Source organism: Stegostoma tigrinum, chromosome 15 (assembly GCF_030684315.1).
Source record: "Stegostoma tigrinum isolate sSteTig4 chromosome 15, sSteTig4.hap1, whole genome shotgun sequence".
Lineage (NCBI taxonomy): Eukaryota > Metazoa > Chordata > Chondrichthyes > Orectolobiformes > Stegostomatidae > Stegostoma > Stegostoma tigrinum.
In genome coordinates, this window is record NC_081368.1 from 27,229,993 (window position 1) to 27,249,514 (window position 19,522).

General features: G+C 46.1%; 1 protein-coding gene across 1 annotated transcript in view; it reads right to left on the reverse strand.

Moving 5' to 3' along the window:
* Positions 1–19,522, reverse strand: part of kdrl (kinase insert domain receptor like) — a 197,265-nt gene that overhangs the window by 61,462 nt on the left and 116,281 nt on the right. The window contains exon 12 of the mRNA XM_048544908.2: positions 15,880–15,988. Coding sequence (XP_048400865.1) covers positions 15,880–15,988 — 109 coding nt within the window. The remainder of the gene's footprint in view (positions 1–15,879; positions 15,989–19,522) is intronic.

The window sequence follows — 19,522 nt, forward strand, 5'->3', positions numbered from 1 at the left end:
TGTTCATGTATCCTGGTGGCTAGCTTTCTGCCACTATCACTCGTATCCTTACATACAGATAAGGAAGGACACCACTTTGATTGGGACAACACATCCATCCTAGGACAAGCCAAACAGAGACATGCACGAGAATTCCTAGAAACATGGCATTCCAACTGCAACTCATCAACAAACACATTGATTTGGAGCCAATCTACCATCCCCTGAGAAAAAGAACAGGAAATGACATCACCAACGCAGGAAATGACATCACCAACCCAAGGAAACCTAACCAGATAAATAGAATGCGGGACATAACACCAGCGCTTCGTCGGAGGCTCACTGATGATGTTACCTAGAATGGTGACGAAACATCTGGGAACAAACCGGCAAGCTCAGTGAACTAGCTTACATCTTGAACACAATAAAGACCCACTCTCTTGTGGACTGAGAGGACGAGAGTGCAGTCTTGGAGGTGAAAGGAGGACGTCGGGTTGGCTGTGCACCCTTGCGACCAGTGGATCTTAATGCTGGCTTCGGCCTAACGCTGGTTCAGGGGAGCAGCCAACCTGCAACGATGGCTGCGGCAAGTGCTCGTGCCCCAGGTCAGGGGGTCCGGAACACCATCCGTGTTTCCGTAAAGAAGGTGGATGAAGGTGCACCTGTGGACCACACCTTCTTCGTGAAGAGGGTCCTGTTGGACTGTTGTGGGTTCGCTGCTGCGGACATTTACTGCCTGCAGGATTTCCCCGGAGGGGGTTTTTACGATGTGACCTTCCGGAGTGCCAAGCTTTGCGAGCGCTTCCTGGAGGTTTTCAAGGAGAAAGGAGGTGAGGGCCCCCTCTCTGTATTGACCGCTGTCCCACTGTTTGTGATGCCAGCACAGAGGAGCCGTATGGTGACTGTACACATGTACAACCCGCATGTGCCAGCAGTTGATGTCCTGACCTTCCTCGGAAGGTATGTGAAGGTGGAAGGGGACCTAATTGACATGGTGGACCCCTTTGGCATCTGGGCGAGTAAGAGGCAGGTCAAGGTGACGCTGAGGATGGGCGCAGACGGGAATGTCGCACACCCACCGTCCAGCTTCGCGATCGGCGGGAGCAGGGGCTACCTGACCTATGCAGGGCAACCTAAAGTCTGCCATGCCTGTGGTAGGTCAGGTCACATGGCGGCCGACTGCAAAGTCACCATCTGCAGGAACTGCAGGGAGGAGGGACACCTTGCAAAGGATTGCCCACGAGAGAGAAGCTGCAACCTTTGCGGGGAAGCGGGCCACTTCTATAGGGCATGCCCGCGGCGGGGTACCACCTACGCCCAGGTCGCCGGCAGGGGAAATGCGGGGCCAGCACCCCCAGAGGAGAGGAAGGCACCAGGACCCAGCAAGGACCCCACTAATGTGCAGGAGGGCCAGGCCGTGCAGGAGGGCCCAGCCCTGCAGGATGGGCCCGAGGCCAGCAAAGCACCCCTGCAGGCTCCAATCCCCCCCGACAACCCGGAGCCAATGGAGGCGGCGACAGGCGACCCAGGGGAGTGGACTACAGTCCGGAAAGCGAGGAGGAAGGTGCGTCGACGGGCCCAGGAACCGCAACAATCAGGAGGGAAGAGACAGCTACAGGGGGGCTATAAGAGCTCCTCTGACGAGGAGGATTCGGAGAGGGCCCACCCGAAGCAGAAGTTAAAGGTCTCGAGGGGGAAGGAAAGCAGCACCCTGCTTCCAGGTGACGGGAGGCGTCCTGAGGCTCACTCCGACACCCAGTCAAGTGCCGCTGGAGCACTGGAGGGCCCCCCGGAACTTCCAGGCGGGAAGGAGGAAACAGCACGTCCCCAGCCTGATCCGGAGCCGGACCCTCCTGCCTCCGCACCCCTGACGGGGGGATGCCACCCGGAAGGCAGCACAGACGGTTTCCTGAGCCCAGAGAGCGTCCGGCAGTTAGCCCGGGCAATGGGCATGAAGGGACAGATGGAGGGGCTGGACCTTGGACTTGGGGAGGGTACTGCGGTCACTGCCCACAATGGGGGTATGAATTGCGAGCATTAATGTGCGCAGCGTCAAGTCAACCGCGAGATGTGTGTCCACGTTGGCCTACCTGACCACCATCAAGGCGGACCTCCTGTTTCTGCAGGAGTGCGGGATACCGCACCTCGGCAGGTACGGGAAATGGTCCGGCGCCTGGACCTGTGGGCCTTCGATCTGGTCGGGGGGTAACGATTGTCGCTCCTCGGGCCTGGCTATTCTGCTGCGGGGGCACAACTTCACCATCTCTCAAGTTCAGGAGGTGGTGGGGGGGCGCCTCCTAGTGGCTGACATCACCTACAGGAATGCTCCCCTGAGGCTGATCAACGTGTACGCCCCAGTGGTACGGAGTGAGCGGTTGGACGTCCTGCAGCGGCTTCCACCCCTGCTGGCTACGTCCAGGCCGGTCATCCTAGGCGGAGACTTCAACTGCATCATTGATGCAGATGGAAGATCCGGCGTGGGGACAGCGGGTGGGGGGATTCAACTGGACGTCACGTCCAGATTCCTGATGGGCACGGTGAAGGACGCCAAGCTGCTCGACGTCTTCAGCACCCCTGCAGACGGGGCGCAGCAGAGGTACACCTGGTCGCGGCCAGACGGGTCTATCCGCTCAAGGATAGACTTCCTGTTTGTGTCACGGACGTTCTCGGTCAGATCCACTGGTGTCGAGCCGGTGTTCTTCTCTGACCACTGCCTCCTGTTGGCCGACTGTCACTTACAGGACGACCAGCCGGCCGGCAAGGGGACGTGGAAGCTCAACACGACTCTGTTGACCCCAGAGAACGTCGAGGAGCTTAAGAGGGAGTACACCGGTTGGAGAACCGTGAAACCCCTCTTTGAGTCTCCAGGCGACTGGTGGGAGACGGTGAAGGAGAACATCAAGAGGTTCTTTGTCCTCAAGGATGTTCAGAAGGCAAGAGAGAGGCGGGGAAAGCTGTCGCGACTCCAGAAAAGGGTGCAGAACCTGCTCCTTCTGCAGTTGATGGGGGTTGATGTCACGGAGGACCTCCACGAGGTGAGGGGCCAGCAAGCCTCGCTCTTCGCCACGGAGGCCTCCAGGATAATCTTCCGGTCCAGGGTCCGCTCTGTGGAGCAGGACGAGACGTGCTCGCGTTTCTTCTTTCAGAAGGTGCACAAAGAGAGCTCTGTGCTTAGCCGGCTGAAGGAGGACGACGGCTCGGTGACGTCGTCTCGGCCCGACGTTTTGAGGATCAGCAGATCCTTCTATGCCGGACTGTACGACACGAAGCCCACGGACAGCACGGCCTCCGAGTCGTTCCTGTCGTCTATCACGGAGGTCTTAGATGACGGCACGAGGGAGTGGCTGGACCGGCCGATATCCCTGGACGAGCTGGCCAGAGCCCTCAAGTCCTTGCAGAGGAATAGGACTCCCGGAAGTGATGGCTTACCGGTCGAGCTGTATTCTGCTCTGTGGGGCCTGGTCGGCCAGGACCTGCTGGAGGTGTACGATAGTGCGCTTCGGGCAGGGGAAATGTGCAAGTCCATGAGGAAGGGCATCATCACCCTCATTTACAAGAGGAAGGGGGAGAGGGAAGAAATTAAGAATTGGCGTCCCATTTCACCTTTGAACGTGGACTACAAAATCCTGGCCAAGGTCATTGCCAACCGGGTCAGGTCTGTCCTGGAGTCGGTGATTCACCCTGACCAAACCTGTGCTGTGCCGGGCAGGAAGATCGCTGAGAGCCTCGCGCTCATCAGGGATACGATCGCCTACGTACAGGACAGGCGGGTGGACACCTGCCTCGTCAGCCTGGACCAGGAGAAGGCCTTCGACAGGGTCTCTCATGCTTACATGAGGGACGTCCTCTCCAAATTGGGGTTCGGGGAGGGCATCCGCAATTGGATCCGGCTGCTCTACGCCAACATCGTTAGCGCAGTCTCGATCAACGGGTGGGAATCAGACAGTTTTCCTGTTAGATCTGGAGTCAGGCAGGGCTGCCCACTCTCTCCTGCCTTGTTCGTGTGCTGTGTGGAGCCCTTCGCTGCCTCCATCAGGAAGGACGTGAGCCTGAAGGGCGTGACTATCCCAGGCAGCGGAGGCCTTCAGGTCAAGACCTCCCTGTACATGGATGATGTCGCCGTCTTCTGCACCGATCGTCGGTCGGTGAGTAGGCTGTTGGACATCTGCGGCCAGTTTGAACTGGCCTCGGGTGCCAAAGTCAATAGGGGTAAGAGCGAGGTCATGTTCTTCGGGAACTGGGACGACCGCTCCTTCATCCCCTTCACCGTCAGGACAGACTACCTGAAGGTGCTGGGTGTTTGGTTTGGTGGAGCTGGGGCATGCACTAAGACTTGGGAGGAGCGTATCTCCAAATTTAAGCAGAAGCTGGGCAGGTGGACGCTCCGGTCCCTCTCCATCGCGGGTAAGAACCTGGTTGTCAGGTGCGAGGGGCTTTCGGTACTGTTGTATGTGGCGCAGGCCTGGCCTATTACCTGGACCTGCGCTGCTGCGGTCACCCGGGCCATCTTCCACTTCATTTGGGGGTCGAGGATGGACCGGGTCCGCAGAGATACCATGTACAAAGACCTGGGAAATGGGGGAAAGGGCGTACCGAACGCCACCCTCGCCCTGACGGCTACCTTTGTGTGTGGCTGCATCAAGCTGTGCGTAGATCCTCAGTATGCAAACACCAAGTGTCACTACTTACTGAGGTTCTACCTGTCCCCGGTGTTGCGAAGGATGGGCCTGGCCTTGTTGCCGCGGAACGCTCCGAGCAGTTGGACCGTTCCGTACCACCTGTCCTTCGTGGAGAAATTTTTGAAGGGAAACACCTTTGACCACAAGGCCGTCAGGCAGTGGTCAGCACGTAGTATCCTCAGGACCCTTCGGGAAAAGGAGAGGGTGGATCCCGTCGTGTGGTTCCCCACGCAGACTGCCAAAGTCGTTTGGCAGAATGCCTCATCGCCAGAACTTTCAAACAAGCACAAGGACATTGCTTGGCTGGCGGTGAGAGGGGCTCTGCCAGTGAGATCCTTTATGCATGCCCGGAATCTCTGCACCACCGCACGCTGCCCTCGAGGTGGCTGCGGGGGGGACGAGACTGTCGATCACCTCCTTCTGGAGTGTGCCTATGCGCAGGAGGTCTGGAGGGGGATGCAGTGGTATTTGTCGAGGTTCGTCCCGAGCAGCTCCGTGACGCGGGACTCCGTGCTCCACGGGCTGTTTCTGGGGACGCACACCGAGACCAACATCAACTGCGCCTGGAGGACCATCAATGCAGTGAAAGACGCTCTTTGGTCTGCCCGCAACTTGCTGGTCTGCCAGCTGAAAGAACTGACCCCGACCGAGTGTTGCAGACTGGTGCACTCCAAGGTCCAGGGCTACGTGCTGAGGGACGCGCTAAAGCTTGGGGCAGCCGCCGCCAAGGCGCGGTGGGGAAAGACCACCGTATGAGCCCCCTCGTCCAGAAAAGGGAAAAGAATCCTATCTGGTAACTGGGCCCAGCTGGCGCCTTCCCCAACTGGTCAGGGGGCCAACTGGGACTGTGCGGGGTGACGACTGCCGGGGCGGTTTCTTTGCTTTGTTTTTTTTTTCTCTGTTTTGTTTTTTTTTTCCCTTTTAGTTGGTGTACGTACCCCCGGGTAACCTGGAGTGGCTTGCATGACTGGGTAGGTGTATAAATGTTTTATTTTTTGTACATTCTATGAATAAAGTATATTTTTTCAAATATAAAAAAAAAGGTGACGAAACGTCAGAAAACGAACCTTGCAGCTCAGCGAGCAAACTCACATCCAGAACCTCAACCTGAGCTACAAATCTTCTCAAAACTCACTAGCACAGTACCACAAGTTAAATTTGAGTATCATTAACTCCGAGCATGAGTTGGATGGGCAATGATGTTAAGATGGGGGTGGGTGGGTAAAATAGCAGCAGGGTGGTAATGTTAGGGGATGAATATTTCAGAGGACCAGGATGAAACTTTGGGGACATGGGTTCAAATTCCACCATGGGCTATGATGGAGTTTAAATTAAAAAAATGAGACCTGGAATTGTAAGCTAATTTCAGTTACACCAACCATTAAGCTTTCACCAATTATTTAAAAAAATTATTTGGCTCATTACTATTGGATGCCATTGATGAGCGTAACCCCTCCTTGATCATCCCTCCGGAGGTCTGAGTAGGGCCACTTTCTGGGCATATTCCCAGCCTGAAAATTTAGCCTGGGTAAGAAACACTCATGAGTGGTCCTTAATTGCCCTCTTAAGGGCTTTAATTAAGGAAAGACAGGTGGGCTAGCGTAGGCTGCTCCACTCCAACCATAAAATTGTGGAGAGGTGTGGGAAGATGGGAATGTAGTCAGAAAATCATTCAAGGAATTCTATAAGCCCCTCCCTCCACCCAAGCCCCCAGCTGTAAACCCGTAAATGGGGTATTATTTTTGGCAGGACAGAATGTACAGGTTTTTATGTAACCATGTCTAAACAAATAAGTACTGCTTTTTAATCAGGGGAAGAAACTGACCTTAGCTCTAAGTTTCTTTACTGTTGTTATCAACTGAAAATAAATGTATGGAGATGATAGCAGAGAATCCATTTTCTTTGCCAATATGCACTTTCATGCGCACACTATAGTTTGGAGCTATGAACTCTGATTTTAGAGTCGCTACAGTGTGGAAGCTGGACATTCGGTCCATCGAGTCCACCCTGACCCTCCAAGGACCATCCCACCTAGATCCACCCGCGACATTTCCCATCCTAGACACTATGGGCAATTTAGCATGGCCAATCCAACTAACCTGCACATTTTGGATTGTGAGAAGACACCAGAGCACCTGATGAAAAGCCATACAGACCTGGGGAGAATGTGCCCATACAGACAATTGCCCGAGGCTGGAATTGAACCGGGTCTTTGGCACTGTGAGGCTGTAGTGCTAACCACTGACCCACCGTGCTGCCTGATGGTGTAATGATAAAAGTTCCAACATTTTTCCATCACAAGGAATTTCTCTTGTTCTTACTACTTGCCATTGTCTTATATTGTAATAAACTTGCTTGGCTGCAATACCAATGCACCTTCCTTGGCCATTAAATCATAGAATCTCTATAGTGCAGAAAGAAGCTATTTAGCCCCTCAAGTCTGTACCAATCCTTCAGAGATCATTCTGCCCAAGTGAAACTGCATCCTATCCCATTATTCAGGCATTTACTATTGACTTAGTCTGCATATCTTTGGACTGTAGGAGGAAACAGGGCACCCAGCAGAAATCCACACAAGTGTGGAGAATGTGCAAACTCTACACAGACAGTCACCAAAGGCTGGAATTGAACCTATGTCCCTGTCACTGTAAAGCAGCAGGGTTCACTGAGCCACCATGCTCTCCAGTAAATGTTGAATGAGACTCAAACCCATAGCTTCTTACTTAGAGGCAGGAGGCAAGGAACTATCCACTGTGTTGCAAGAATTCGTCAAGCAAATGCATCAACAGCAAATGTCAACATTGTTATGGAAAAATCAAATTATTGTTTGATGTGCACATACAGAGAAACATGGCGCTTAGAGGTAGGAGAAGACCAACCAGTCCTTCAAACCTACTTAGTCAGTCCATAATGTCATGGTTGATCCGGTTGTGGTCTGAGCCCCACTTGCTGGCCTTCCCTTCATATGTTTGACTTATCTGTCCAAAATCTATGTAACTCAGCCTTGAATAAATGCATTTGGAAAGAGTACTCCACAGGCTAATAATTCTCTGAAAGATCTTTTTCTTCTCATCTCTATATTAAAAGGATCTCCATCTTATTCTCAAAGTGGCTCCCCTAATTCTCGTCTTTGCCAAAAATAGCAAACATCCTCCTGCTGTCCACCTTATCAAGTTACTTCAGTTTCTTGTATGAATCATTAAGATCACTCTTTATCCTTCTAAACCTCAATGTGTATAAGGGCAACTCGTTCAACCTTTCTTTATCTGATAAAGTCTTCTCCCCAGAAATAAATCCAGTGAAAATTCCCTGTGCTGCTTCTGATAAAATTAAATTAAATTTCAAATGAGGAGACCAAAATTCCAGATGTGTTCTTACCAAGGCCCTATTCAACTGTAATAAAATTTCCCTCCTTTGAAATTCCTATCCTATGCAATAAGTGTGAACATTCCATTCGCCTTCCTAATCACTTTCTACATGCAGAGGGAATGAGGCAAAAACGTGTTGGAAGTTAATCAGCTTTAGTACAGTGGTAGTACCTCTACCTCTGAGCCAGGAGTCCTGTGTTCAATCACCACTTGCTGCAGAGGTGAATCATAGCATCTCTGAACAGGTTGTTCAGAAATTGTCTACCAAAATTAAAGTATGTTGCTTGTGGTGCCATGATAGCGTTCCTATTCTGGTCTTCCCATAGTTATTCAAGCACAGCAGTATTCATTATAGTTTTCGTGGGAAGAATGACAAATGACAAATGAAAACTATAATGAATCTTGCTGAGCTTGAATGACAAGTGCTATTTCTTCTCATGAAGGTGCACTGGTCTTGAAATGTTAACTCTGTTTTTCTCCCTATAGATGCTGTCAGACCTGCTTTATGTCTCCAGCACTCTGTTTTTGTTTTAAATGACAAAGTTTGTCCATTAGCTTGGGAATAAGAAACAAAATAAGTGGAAGAGTTAAAAGCACCTTAGGTGTCGGGATACTTGGACTGGGAGAAACAACAGACATATCTATGTATTTATCAAGGATTTTAAAGGCTGTCCAAAATAATGGGCAATCAGGAAGAAAATATAGTGGTATTTGTTCATTTTGCAAAAAATGTCTACTTGATGAAGAATGTCGCAGAAAAGAGACTGAGGACGGATCTGGTGAGTATAGAAGAGATGTTGGAAAGAAATGAGATTTCAAATATTGAATGGGTTCATACAACTTGTCAGCTTTTAAATTATCTTCCAAAAAGAAATGCTTTTCCAAAAATATTTTTTGGTGAAGTAAGCTCTGTGTGAAGCAATGAAAGTATTTTGGTCTCTTTATGTTTCCACAAGTAGGCTCAAGGATTCACCTGCATACTGACCTTTTGTCATTCATGTATCATGACACCCAAATGATTGTGTACAATCTGCCTCCATTTAAGCACTGTTTCTCTTGCTAATGTGAATAAGTTTGTACTTTCCCACATTTTACTCCATCTGCAAGTTTTTTTCCTCAGTCATTTAACTCTGTATCCCTTCGCAGACTGCTTAGCTCCTCCTGACAATTTGCTTTTCTTCTTGCCTTGGTGTCATTGCAAATTCAACTTCTATACACTGAGTACGTTCAAATCAAGTCATAGAATGTGAATAGGGGTAATGGGAACTGCAGATGCTGGAGAATTCCAAGATAATAAAATGTGAGGCTGGATGAACACAGCAGGCCAAGCAGCATCTCAGGAGCACAAAAGCTGACGTTTCGGGCCTAGACCCTTCATCAGAGAGGGGGATGGGGAGAGGGAACTGGAATAAATATGGAGAGAGGGGGAGGCAGACCGAAGATGGAGAGTAAAGAAGATAGGTGGAGCGAGTATAGGTGGGGAGGTAGGGAGGGGATAGGTCAGTCCAGGGAAGACGGACAGGTCAAGGAGGTGGGATGAGGTTAGTAGGTAGATGGGGGTGCGGCTTGGGGTAGGGGGAAGGGATGGGTGAGAGGAAGAACCGGTTAGGGAGGCAGAGACAGGTTGGACTGGTTTTGGGATGCAGTGGGTGGGGGGGAAGAGCTGGGCTGGTTGTGTGGTGCAGTGGGGGGAGGGGACGAACTGGGCTGGTTTAGGGATGCAGTAGGGGAAGGGGAGATTTTGAAACTGGTGAAGTCCACATTGATACCATTAGGCTGCAGGGTTCCCAGGCGGAATATGAGTTGCTGTTCCTGCAACCTTCGGGTGGCATCATTGTGGCAGTGCAGGAGGCCCATGATGGACATGTCATCTAGAGAATGGGAGGGGGAGTGGAAATGGTTTGCGACTGGGAGGTGCAGTTGTTTGTTGCGAACTAAGCGGAGGTGTTCTGCAAAGCGGTCCCCAAGCCTCCGCTTGGTTTCCCCAATGTAGAGGAAGCCGCACTGGGTACAGTGGATGCAGTATACCACATTGGCAGATGTGCAGGTGAACCTCTGCTTAATGTGGAATGTCATCTTGGGGCCTGGGATAGGGATGAGGGAGGAGGTGTGGGGACAAGTGTAGCATTTCCTGCGGTTGCAGGGGGAGTTGCCGGGTGTGGTGGGGTTGGAGGGCAGTGTGGAGCGAACAACGGAGTCACGGAGAGAGTGGTCTCTCCGGAAAGCAGACAGGGGTGGGGATGGAAAAATGTCTTGGGTGGTGGGGTCGGATTGTAGATGGCGGAAGTGTCGGAGGATGATGCGTTGTATCCGGAGGTTGGTAGGGTGGTGTGTGAGAACGAGGGGGATCCTCTTAGGGCGGTTGTGGCGGGGGCGGGGTGTGAGGGATGTGTTGCGAGAAATACGGGAGACGCGGTCAAGGGCGTTTTCGATCACTGTGGGGGGAAAGTTGCGGTTCTTAAAGAACTTGGACATCTGGGATGTGCGGGAGTGGAATGTCTTATCGTGGGAGCAGATGCGGCGGAGGCGGAGGAATTGGGAATAGGGGATGGAATTTTTGCAGGAGGGTGGGTGGGAGGAGGTGTATGTGAATAGTTGAGTCCCCAGCACTGATGTTGTGGTTACACCTTGGCAAATTGGAAAAAAGGCCTTTTATGTCCACTCACTTCTGCTTGTTAGCTAACCAAATATACCCATGTTTATATATTATCTACATCACCATATTCTTTCATGGTTTCCTGCTTTTTGTCTGTCTCCTTTGTTGCACATAGATATGGCATTCGCTGTTTTCCTCAGCTATAATATTTGGGGCAATGTTCCTTGTGATTTACTGCTCAAAATAGAACATAAGGATGTACCTTCATATGCATGTGGAATATGGAAAAGGTTACTTATGCTCTTTGTGGCTTGCTTTTGGACTGTGTTTATATTTATATTACAACCTGGAAGCTTGAAGATTGTATCAGAGATAATGGGAACTGCAGATGCTGGAGAATCCAAGATAATAAAGTGTGAAGCTGGGTGAATACTGATGAAGGGTCTAGGCCCGCAACGCCACCTTTTGTGCTCCTGAGATGCTGCTTGGACTGCTGCATTCATCCAGCTTCACAGTTTATTAGCTCAAAGATTGTGCTTGACAAATAGGCTTCCATCTAATTTCCTTCTGATTATGCTCCTTCAAACCTAACTTACTGTTTTATGTGGAGATAAGCATGGACAAGGTAACTAGACAAGGTCTTTACCGCGGGGTGGGGCAGTCCAAAACGAGAGGGCACAGGTTTAAGGTGAGAGGGGAAAGATTTAGAAGGGACCAAATGGACAACTTTTTCACACAGAAGGTGGTGAGTGTATGAAATAAGCTGCCAGAGGAAGTGGTGGAGGCTGTTGCAATTGCAAAATTTAAAAGGCATCTGGATGGGTATATGAAAAGGAGGGATTAAAAGGAATATAGGCCAAATGTTGGCAAATGGGATTTGATTTATTGAGGATGTTTGGTCAGCGTGGTTGAGTTGGACTGAAGGGTCTGTTTCCAAGCAAAACATCTCCATGATTCTGTGACTCTAATAGAAAAAGAAAAGCTAAATAAAAGTAAATCTTCAAATGCTATTTTTCTTTGCCAATGTTCAATCTTTTAGTTTATGACTTTTTTGAGATTATGGTTCTAAAGATGTTACTAAACATTCAGATTGGGCAAAGATTGGCTGCTTCATTGTACTGACACTAATGCCTAATCCCATTTGGCTGTTATTTTCCAAAGTTGGTTTCTGAATTATGATAGGTTGAGTCCTATTTTCCTCCTTCACCATCTCATGATTGATGAACAATTTGCAGCATCTGAGCTGTTTCCCAACTCAGTCTAGCTAATGCAGAACAGTTCAAGAACTGAATCTGGAACTTCCTGCTTTGAATGCTTTAATGTTGAAGGTGAGGGGGCTGTCTGCTTTGGATTTATTATGCACAGGAAGCACAGTAGCATTAATTTGGTTGTTTTCCAGTTCACATCTGATCAGGATTTGAAGTCTAAGACACCTAAAAATAGTGCCTTGAAAAAATACTGTAATTCCTCATAATAAAGAGGAATAAAGTTAGAACTAGCAACTGAAAGTAGGATTTCTTAACTACAATGCCAACCACTATCTTGCTTTGCAAGTAACATTTTTGAACTGTGTCCAACAAGATAACAATTGTACACATCAGCAGAGAAGTCAATCTCTTTAAGCCCGTGAAGGACTGTGTCATAGAATTGTATAATAGGAAATCCCACAACTCTGAAGACAATTTGATTCAATTGAAAATACCACCTTGAATGTTGTTTTAAGTATATGAACAATACATAATCTTTATATGGGGCAGGCATAGGCGTACTCAGGATATGTGAGAATGGGAAGGGCACCCACCAAAGTAAAACTACTCCCATCAACCAGGGCAATCAGGTTGAAATTCCTGTTTTTATAGTGCAGAAAGTACAATGCGTATAAATGAGCTTTAAATGTATATTAGTCTCTGTACCCTAAAACGGAACAGTTGGAATAGGATTGAAAGATGGTCAAAAAACTTTTAAATCAGAGAATTTGCCTCCAACCTGCTTCTGATATGCCTTCTGCTATTTTTATATTGGCAGGTTGCATGCTTCATTGGAGAAATAGGACGCTTCACTATGTTTAAATGGTGCAGATGGCAACTTCATTTATATTTATCAGCTGCTGGCTATTCTTACCAAGACCTGGGAAACCCCGCAGAGAGAGATGCAGGTAAATGCCTTTTGGAGCAGTCCTTGTGGGCCAGGTGGAACAGTAATGCTCCCCCATTCTACTGCACTTCTGACTCCTTCAGCATTCCTTCTGATAATCATGATTATCCTTCCAAATAGCTCCAAAGCTTTGGAATAAAATTAAACTTGCAAATAATTGTGCCTTATTAGCAGTGTACTCACAAAAGCCTGTTTTGTTACACTTTTACATAAACAACCCCTTCAGTGATCCATTTCTTAGGATACAAGCCAAAAAAATTGCTGCTCATGGTCATTGCTGAAGATAATGATAAAAAGAACAATTTGTGACAGCCAATTAGTGTTCCAAAAGCACTCGTGCCCAAAAAAAATTGGAACAGAAAATTAATACTTCCTGCATTTTCTGTTTTGAACAAGAATGAAATCTTCCAAGGAATCATGCTACACATAGGTCATCCTCTGACCACCTGGAATGTATGTGAGGCTGGCAAACATTTGAGTGAAAACAGCAGTCACTTTGAAACATGAGGGAGTGGTGGGTAAATATTCTCTATAGCAGATACTGAGAGGTTGCCATGGAAAAACACAGTTGGATCTCTGGCACTGGTTCAAAAACAAAGTTGCTGGAAAAGCTCAGCAGGTCTGGCAGCATCTGTGAAGGAAAAAACAGTGTTAACATTTTGGGTCCTGAGGATGTTCTGAGGAAGGGTCACCGGACCTGAAATGTTAACTCTGATTTTTTCTTCACAGATGCTGCCAGACCTGCTGAGCTTTTCCAGCAACTTTGTTTTTGTTCCTGATTTACAGCATCCGCAGTTCTTTCGCTTCTCCGGTGCTGGTTGTCTGTATTACCGCGAGACTTGGGCATTTCATCCACAAAACGAAACATAGCATAAGGTAACAAGATGTATAAAAGTACGATATTCATCAACATTTTGAGAGTAGGAGAATAGGAGCCATGTTAAAATTAGTCAAAGGTAATTATAACACTTGTTCCAAGATTTTACTTAATGCTGAGGATTATCAGCATGTAGAAGAAACTTTGTAGGCTAGCGGTAGAGGCAGAAGTCAGGGATGCCGTTGAAGAAATGAATGCTGCCGTGGTAGGGGATTGTAGAATACCTCTAAATGGACAAATTATTTGCTGGTAGGAACTTCCTCATTCATATTTATCTGGAGATCTTGAGAAATGTAGAAAATCTATATGCCCCTTTCCCAGAACACAATGCAGCCAAGAGGCAGACAGATTTAATGACTGACTGTGCTAAGTTAACTAATTTCAAGAATTACTCCCATTCCTGAACATCTTTTATGTATCTAGAATATTTTCGGGCCCTCGGTTGCTTTCTAAGCTGTTAGATCTTGCTGCTTCTAAGGTCACAATAGGTGACTGCACACTATTGTCGCTATTCCAATTTGCCATGAGCCTGTTGCTGGCTATGTTAGGCATATCCACTGTAGTGGCATCACAAAATAATTTTTTAGTCTAAACTGGAGGCACGCGTAGCAGTTAATTTTTCATGCAAGTTTCGGAAGTAGAGACAAGGCAAATTATGGGACATGATTTTCCCGGAATTGTGGGTGCTCTCTGGCAATTTCACAGGACACAGATATGCAACTCTCATTGCTAAAGTTGGTTAGTAGGGAACAGTGGGCAAGGTGTGAATCACACGGGAGGGAAACCAAACTCACCAGGACCATTTATGCACAGTGTTAAGTTAATACAGAATCCAATTATTTTGTTGCAAGTGTCTTAATGTGCAGCTTGGAACTCACAAAGGATTGTGTAGAAATAAATAATCAAGACGAGTAGACAAAGTCCGTTTAATCTCCCAAACCTAATATTTTCAAAACTCTTGCTTTTTAAACTGTAAAACTAAAAGCTGCCAGGGATGTAAAAATTACCCAGTGGAACTATTTGGGTTGACAATCTAATTGGTGGAGCACCTTTTTGTGAAATTTCAAAGCAGTTATTTATTGACATATCCCTATTAAATGTGAATGCTTGGCTGATTCTAAAAAGGACAATTATCTCAGCAGCAGAGATAGTAAGAACTGCCGATACTGGAGCCAGAGATAACATGATTTGGAGCTGGATGAACATAGCAGGCCAGGCAGCAACAGAGAAGTAGAGAAGTTGACATTTCGGGTCAGGAGCCTTCTTCAGAATTTCTGAAGAAGGGTCCTGACCCAAAACATCAACTTTCCTAATTATCTCAGCAGGGTGTTCTAAATTCACATTAACGGCTTATAGAAGCAATTAAAAGATATGTTTTTTGAAGGGAAGTTTGTTTATAAGTGATCGCTATGTGAGGATGTTTAATGCTTTAATGAACAGGAGTTTATTTCACCACTGACTGAGTGTGAAAGACAGCAGCGTAGATTGTCATTTTCATGTACCTTTTTCATCTATACAACTCCTGTGGTCTTACCATGGTGGATATTAGGACAGCTAGCATGGGGCCATAGAAGAGGACATAGTTGACATTGATTAGTTATGGAGATTGTGAGAGTCATGGGACGTATGTGTTTGTGGGGCAATAAGGGAATGTGAATGGTGGGATATTGATGGTCTAAAATCTTTTAAAGCTACTGGGAAAATTTGCAGAATATTGAGACAGGCCACTTATATTGACTCCTCTCCCTTATGCCTTACTAGCGTCTGCTTCTAGGTTTTACGTGCCTGACTTTATCCTGTACCATCCCAGAAGTAATAACCCTGTGATTCAGGCCACTTTTTACTACGGCAGATTTGGTGAGTCACAAAATTTCCAACTCAAATTATCTGACTTCCTAATTGAATCTGGCCCTGTGTCTCAGAAATAACCAGTTCATTTTAAAACTTTCCAATCTAACATTTGTGTATTGCTAGCAGTGCAAGAAAGTCATGACTGATTGATGCTGTGATGAAGAGTCACTGGACTCTAAATGTTAACACTGCTTTCTTACCACAGATGTTGCCAGACCTGCTGAGATTCTCCAGCAATTTCTGTTTTTGTTTCAGATCTCTAGCATCTGCAATTCTTTCTTTTATAATGATTTTTTTTCCTGCGTAAAATAATAACAAGCTGACAAATGAATTGAATTGAAAAAATGGGTTTTTTGGTTACAGATAATTCCTTACCTGTAATGTAAAAGTTAATTCTTCTGCGGTCTTCACCATAATCATTTGTTGCTACACAGAAGTAAATCCCTGACACCTTGGCTTCAGCCACAGTTAGAGTGCTTATAGTCTAAAACAACAGAAAGAGGTTCCACACATTAGCTGAATATCGTAAATCTGTTCTTTAAAATGTCAATAAAATCAGTGTCATGCCTTATGTTAATGGAAGACAATTGGACTGCATAGATCCTGCAGAGTTGATGCACTGACGCGGGAAATTTTGAAGGTTCAGCCAAAATAGTTGTATGAGAAATGGATGACTTGCAGTCAGAAAAGCAACCCAGGCAACTCTAGACGTCTAAGAATATTCAGGATTAGACAAGAAGGAAAAGAGAAGCTTTTAACAGGTACAAAGGGAACAAATCAGAGTCAGAGTAGAGTATGAAAAGTGCAAGGGGGAGCTTAAGAAAGCAATTAGGAATGGAGAAGGAGTTATGAAAAAAAATCACTGGCAGGTAACATTAGGGAAAATCCTAAGGTATTCTTTAAATTCATAAAGGGGAAGAGGATAGCCTAGAAAAGAGTAGTGCCCATTAGTGACCAAGATGGTAATCTACACATGAAGCTGGAGGACATTGACAGGGTATTAAATGAGGGCATCACATCTGTCTTCATACTGATGAAGGAGGATGCATGTGCAGAATTTGGGAAGTGAGACAAGTTTTACATAGGGAGTGAATATTTGTTGAAGATCTTGTCAGAATAAAAAGTGGAAAAATCCCCAGGGCCAGAATAATTATATCACAGGGAGATGAAGGAGGAAATTAAAGGGTCTCTGATCCAAATTTTCAAATGCTTTCTGGCCACAGGGAAGGTGCCAGAGGATTGGAGGATCGCTAATGTGCTTCTACTTTTCAACTAGGCTGGTAGAGATAAATCAAATAATTACAGACCAGTGAGTGTCTCACCAGTGGAAGGGAAATTACTGGAGAAAATTCTGAAGGAAAGAATTAGTCTCTATTTGGAGGGGCAAGATTTTATCAAGCAACACCTTGGTAGACGGAGGTCAGGCCCAACAAATTGGATCAAATTTTTTGAGGTGATTAGGTATGTAGATGATAGACAATATAAAAAGTGTATGGGATCTAGTGTAACTTGGCAATTTGAATCCAGAGTTGGCTTGTTTGTAATTGGTAGAGGGTGGTGAAAGAAGGCTGTTGGAGTGACAGTAGTCCAATGGTACAGCACAAAGATCACTGCTGGTCTCCTATTGTTTATGATATGAATAAAAAGGAAAGACGAAAATAGTGGGGGTATAAGTAAGTTTGTGGATGGCATAAAAATTGGTTGGCTGACAGTGACGGAGATGGTTACAGGGAGGTGGTGGGAATCTGGGGTTCCCTGCCTGTAAGGGGGATAGAAGTAGAAACCCTCATAAGATTTAAGAAGTATTCGGATGTTACATTTGAGATGGCAAGGTACACATGGCTCTGGGCCATATGCTGGAAAATGGGATTAAAATGGTTTGGTGATTATTTTTGTCTGGCATAGACTTGATGGGCTGAAGGGCTGTTTTCTATGCTGTACACCTCTATGGCACTGACTCAATGAGGATATGAAAAGATTGGTCAGATGGGAAGATCAGTGGCAGATAGAATGTAATCTTGATTATTGTAAGGTGCTGCATTTTGGAAGGTATAACATTGAGTAACAGTACTCAATAAATGGCAGGACGTTAATAAGCTCTAAGGACAGAGGGATCCAAGAAGGTTAATTAGTTAGTTAAGAAACCATGAAGGATATTTAATGTTATTAGTTGTAGCCTAGGTGAAAAGAGCAGGGATCTTATGCTGGAGTTGAAAAAAGCTTTGGTTCAGCAACAGCTAGTATACTGTGTGCAGTTCTGGTCACCACTCTCGGAAGGATGTGAGTGGACCGGAGATGGGCAGAGTAAGTTCACCAGATGTTGCCATGAAGAGAGGTTAGATAAGGTCTGATTGATCTTTTTAGAGCAGAGAAGGCTGATGGAGGCCTGAGTGAGGTGTATAAGATTATGAGGGGCATGGACAGGATGGATAGAAAGCAGCTGCTACCCCCAGATTTATGGTCAATAACAAGGGAGTATAATTTTAAACAAGCAGCAGGAGGTCTGGAGAAATATTCTTTTCACCCACAGGGTCATGGGAATCTGGAAATCACTGCCTGGGAGGGTAGTTGAGATGGGAAGACAGTCAACCTTTAAATAGTACTTGGATGAGCACTTGAAATGTCACAACATTCAGGGCTATCGGCCAAGTGCTGGAAGGTGTGCCTAACGTAGGTTTGGTGTAGATTTTGTCAGTAGAGGCTTGATAGGAGAACGGTCTGTTCTGTACTTGCAACCAAGCATGGAAGGCAGTTCACATCTAACACCTCCTGTCTGCGTAAAAGCCATGTCACTGCATGAAGTATATATGTGAATATTGGACAGAAGCATAACAGGCTAAATTCTCTTGTTCCTAATGGTGAGAATGACAGATTGACAAGGGCCATGTGTGAAGAATGGCAACTCGACTTCCAATAACTTGCTTAATTTGTAACAATCTATGGGTCAATGCATTCAAAATTGAGGACAAAAACAACTGGAGAGAGGAAATGTATCTTCACTCCAATAATTTTGAATATCTTCAAGGTACATTTGGATAGAGGCAGACAGAAACACCTCACCATTTGTGCAATGTAATCATTATGTAAAATATGTAACCTGCTATTAGATTTGTTCTTTTAAAAGACAGTCTGCTTAAGTCAGGAAATAGTTTGGCTAAACATTTAGCAGTGTATGTACCACAGAAGGATTAAATAAAAAGCATGTAATTACTTTATAAAACTTGCATTAATAAAGTACATTAGAGATAGTAAAACCTTAACATTAATTAACATTAAACAAACAATTGCACATTAACATTTTCAAAACAAAATTGACATAATGCCCTACGAGCTTGTCTATAGGATTGTTAACCAAAATCTTTTGTCAAAGAGATATGTTGAGGGCATGCCTTCTGGTATGAGATATTGGTGGTGAGGCAGGAATGTTTAAGGAGAGACTTGCAAAGCTGAAGGACTAAGCTGCTGAAGACATAGCCACCAAAGATGGAGCACATGGACTAAGGACAAACATAAACAGAGTGACAGCGTTAAATGCCCCATGATGTTTAAACCAAGGCTAGTTTGCTAAATTAAAATGCTAAAGTCCATTATTAAAGAAGAAATAGCAGGGTATTTACAAAAGCTTAACACTATCAAACAGAACCAACATGGTTTTTAGATACGGAACTTGTGTTTGTCAAATTTGCAGAGTTTTTTGAGGATATAACAAGCAGAGTTGACAAAGAAGAGTCAATAGGTGTGCTTGAAATTCCAGAATTCATTTAGTAGGGTGCCACATATGAGGTTATTGCACAAAATTACCCACAGTATTTGGTGCGATGTATTAACATAGATTGTGGATTATTTGATACAGAAGACAGACAGTCAGGATTAATGGGCCCTTTTCAGTTTGGAAAGGGGTGTGTTACAAGGATCAATCAATTGTTTACGACCCATATTAACAGCTTGGAGAAGAGGGCAGAGTGTGATGTCTACAAGTATTTTGATGATACAAAAATTAGTGGGTAGGCATAAAATG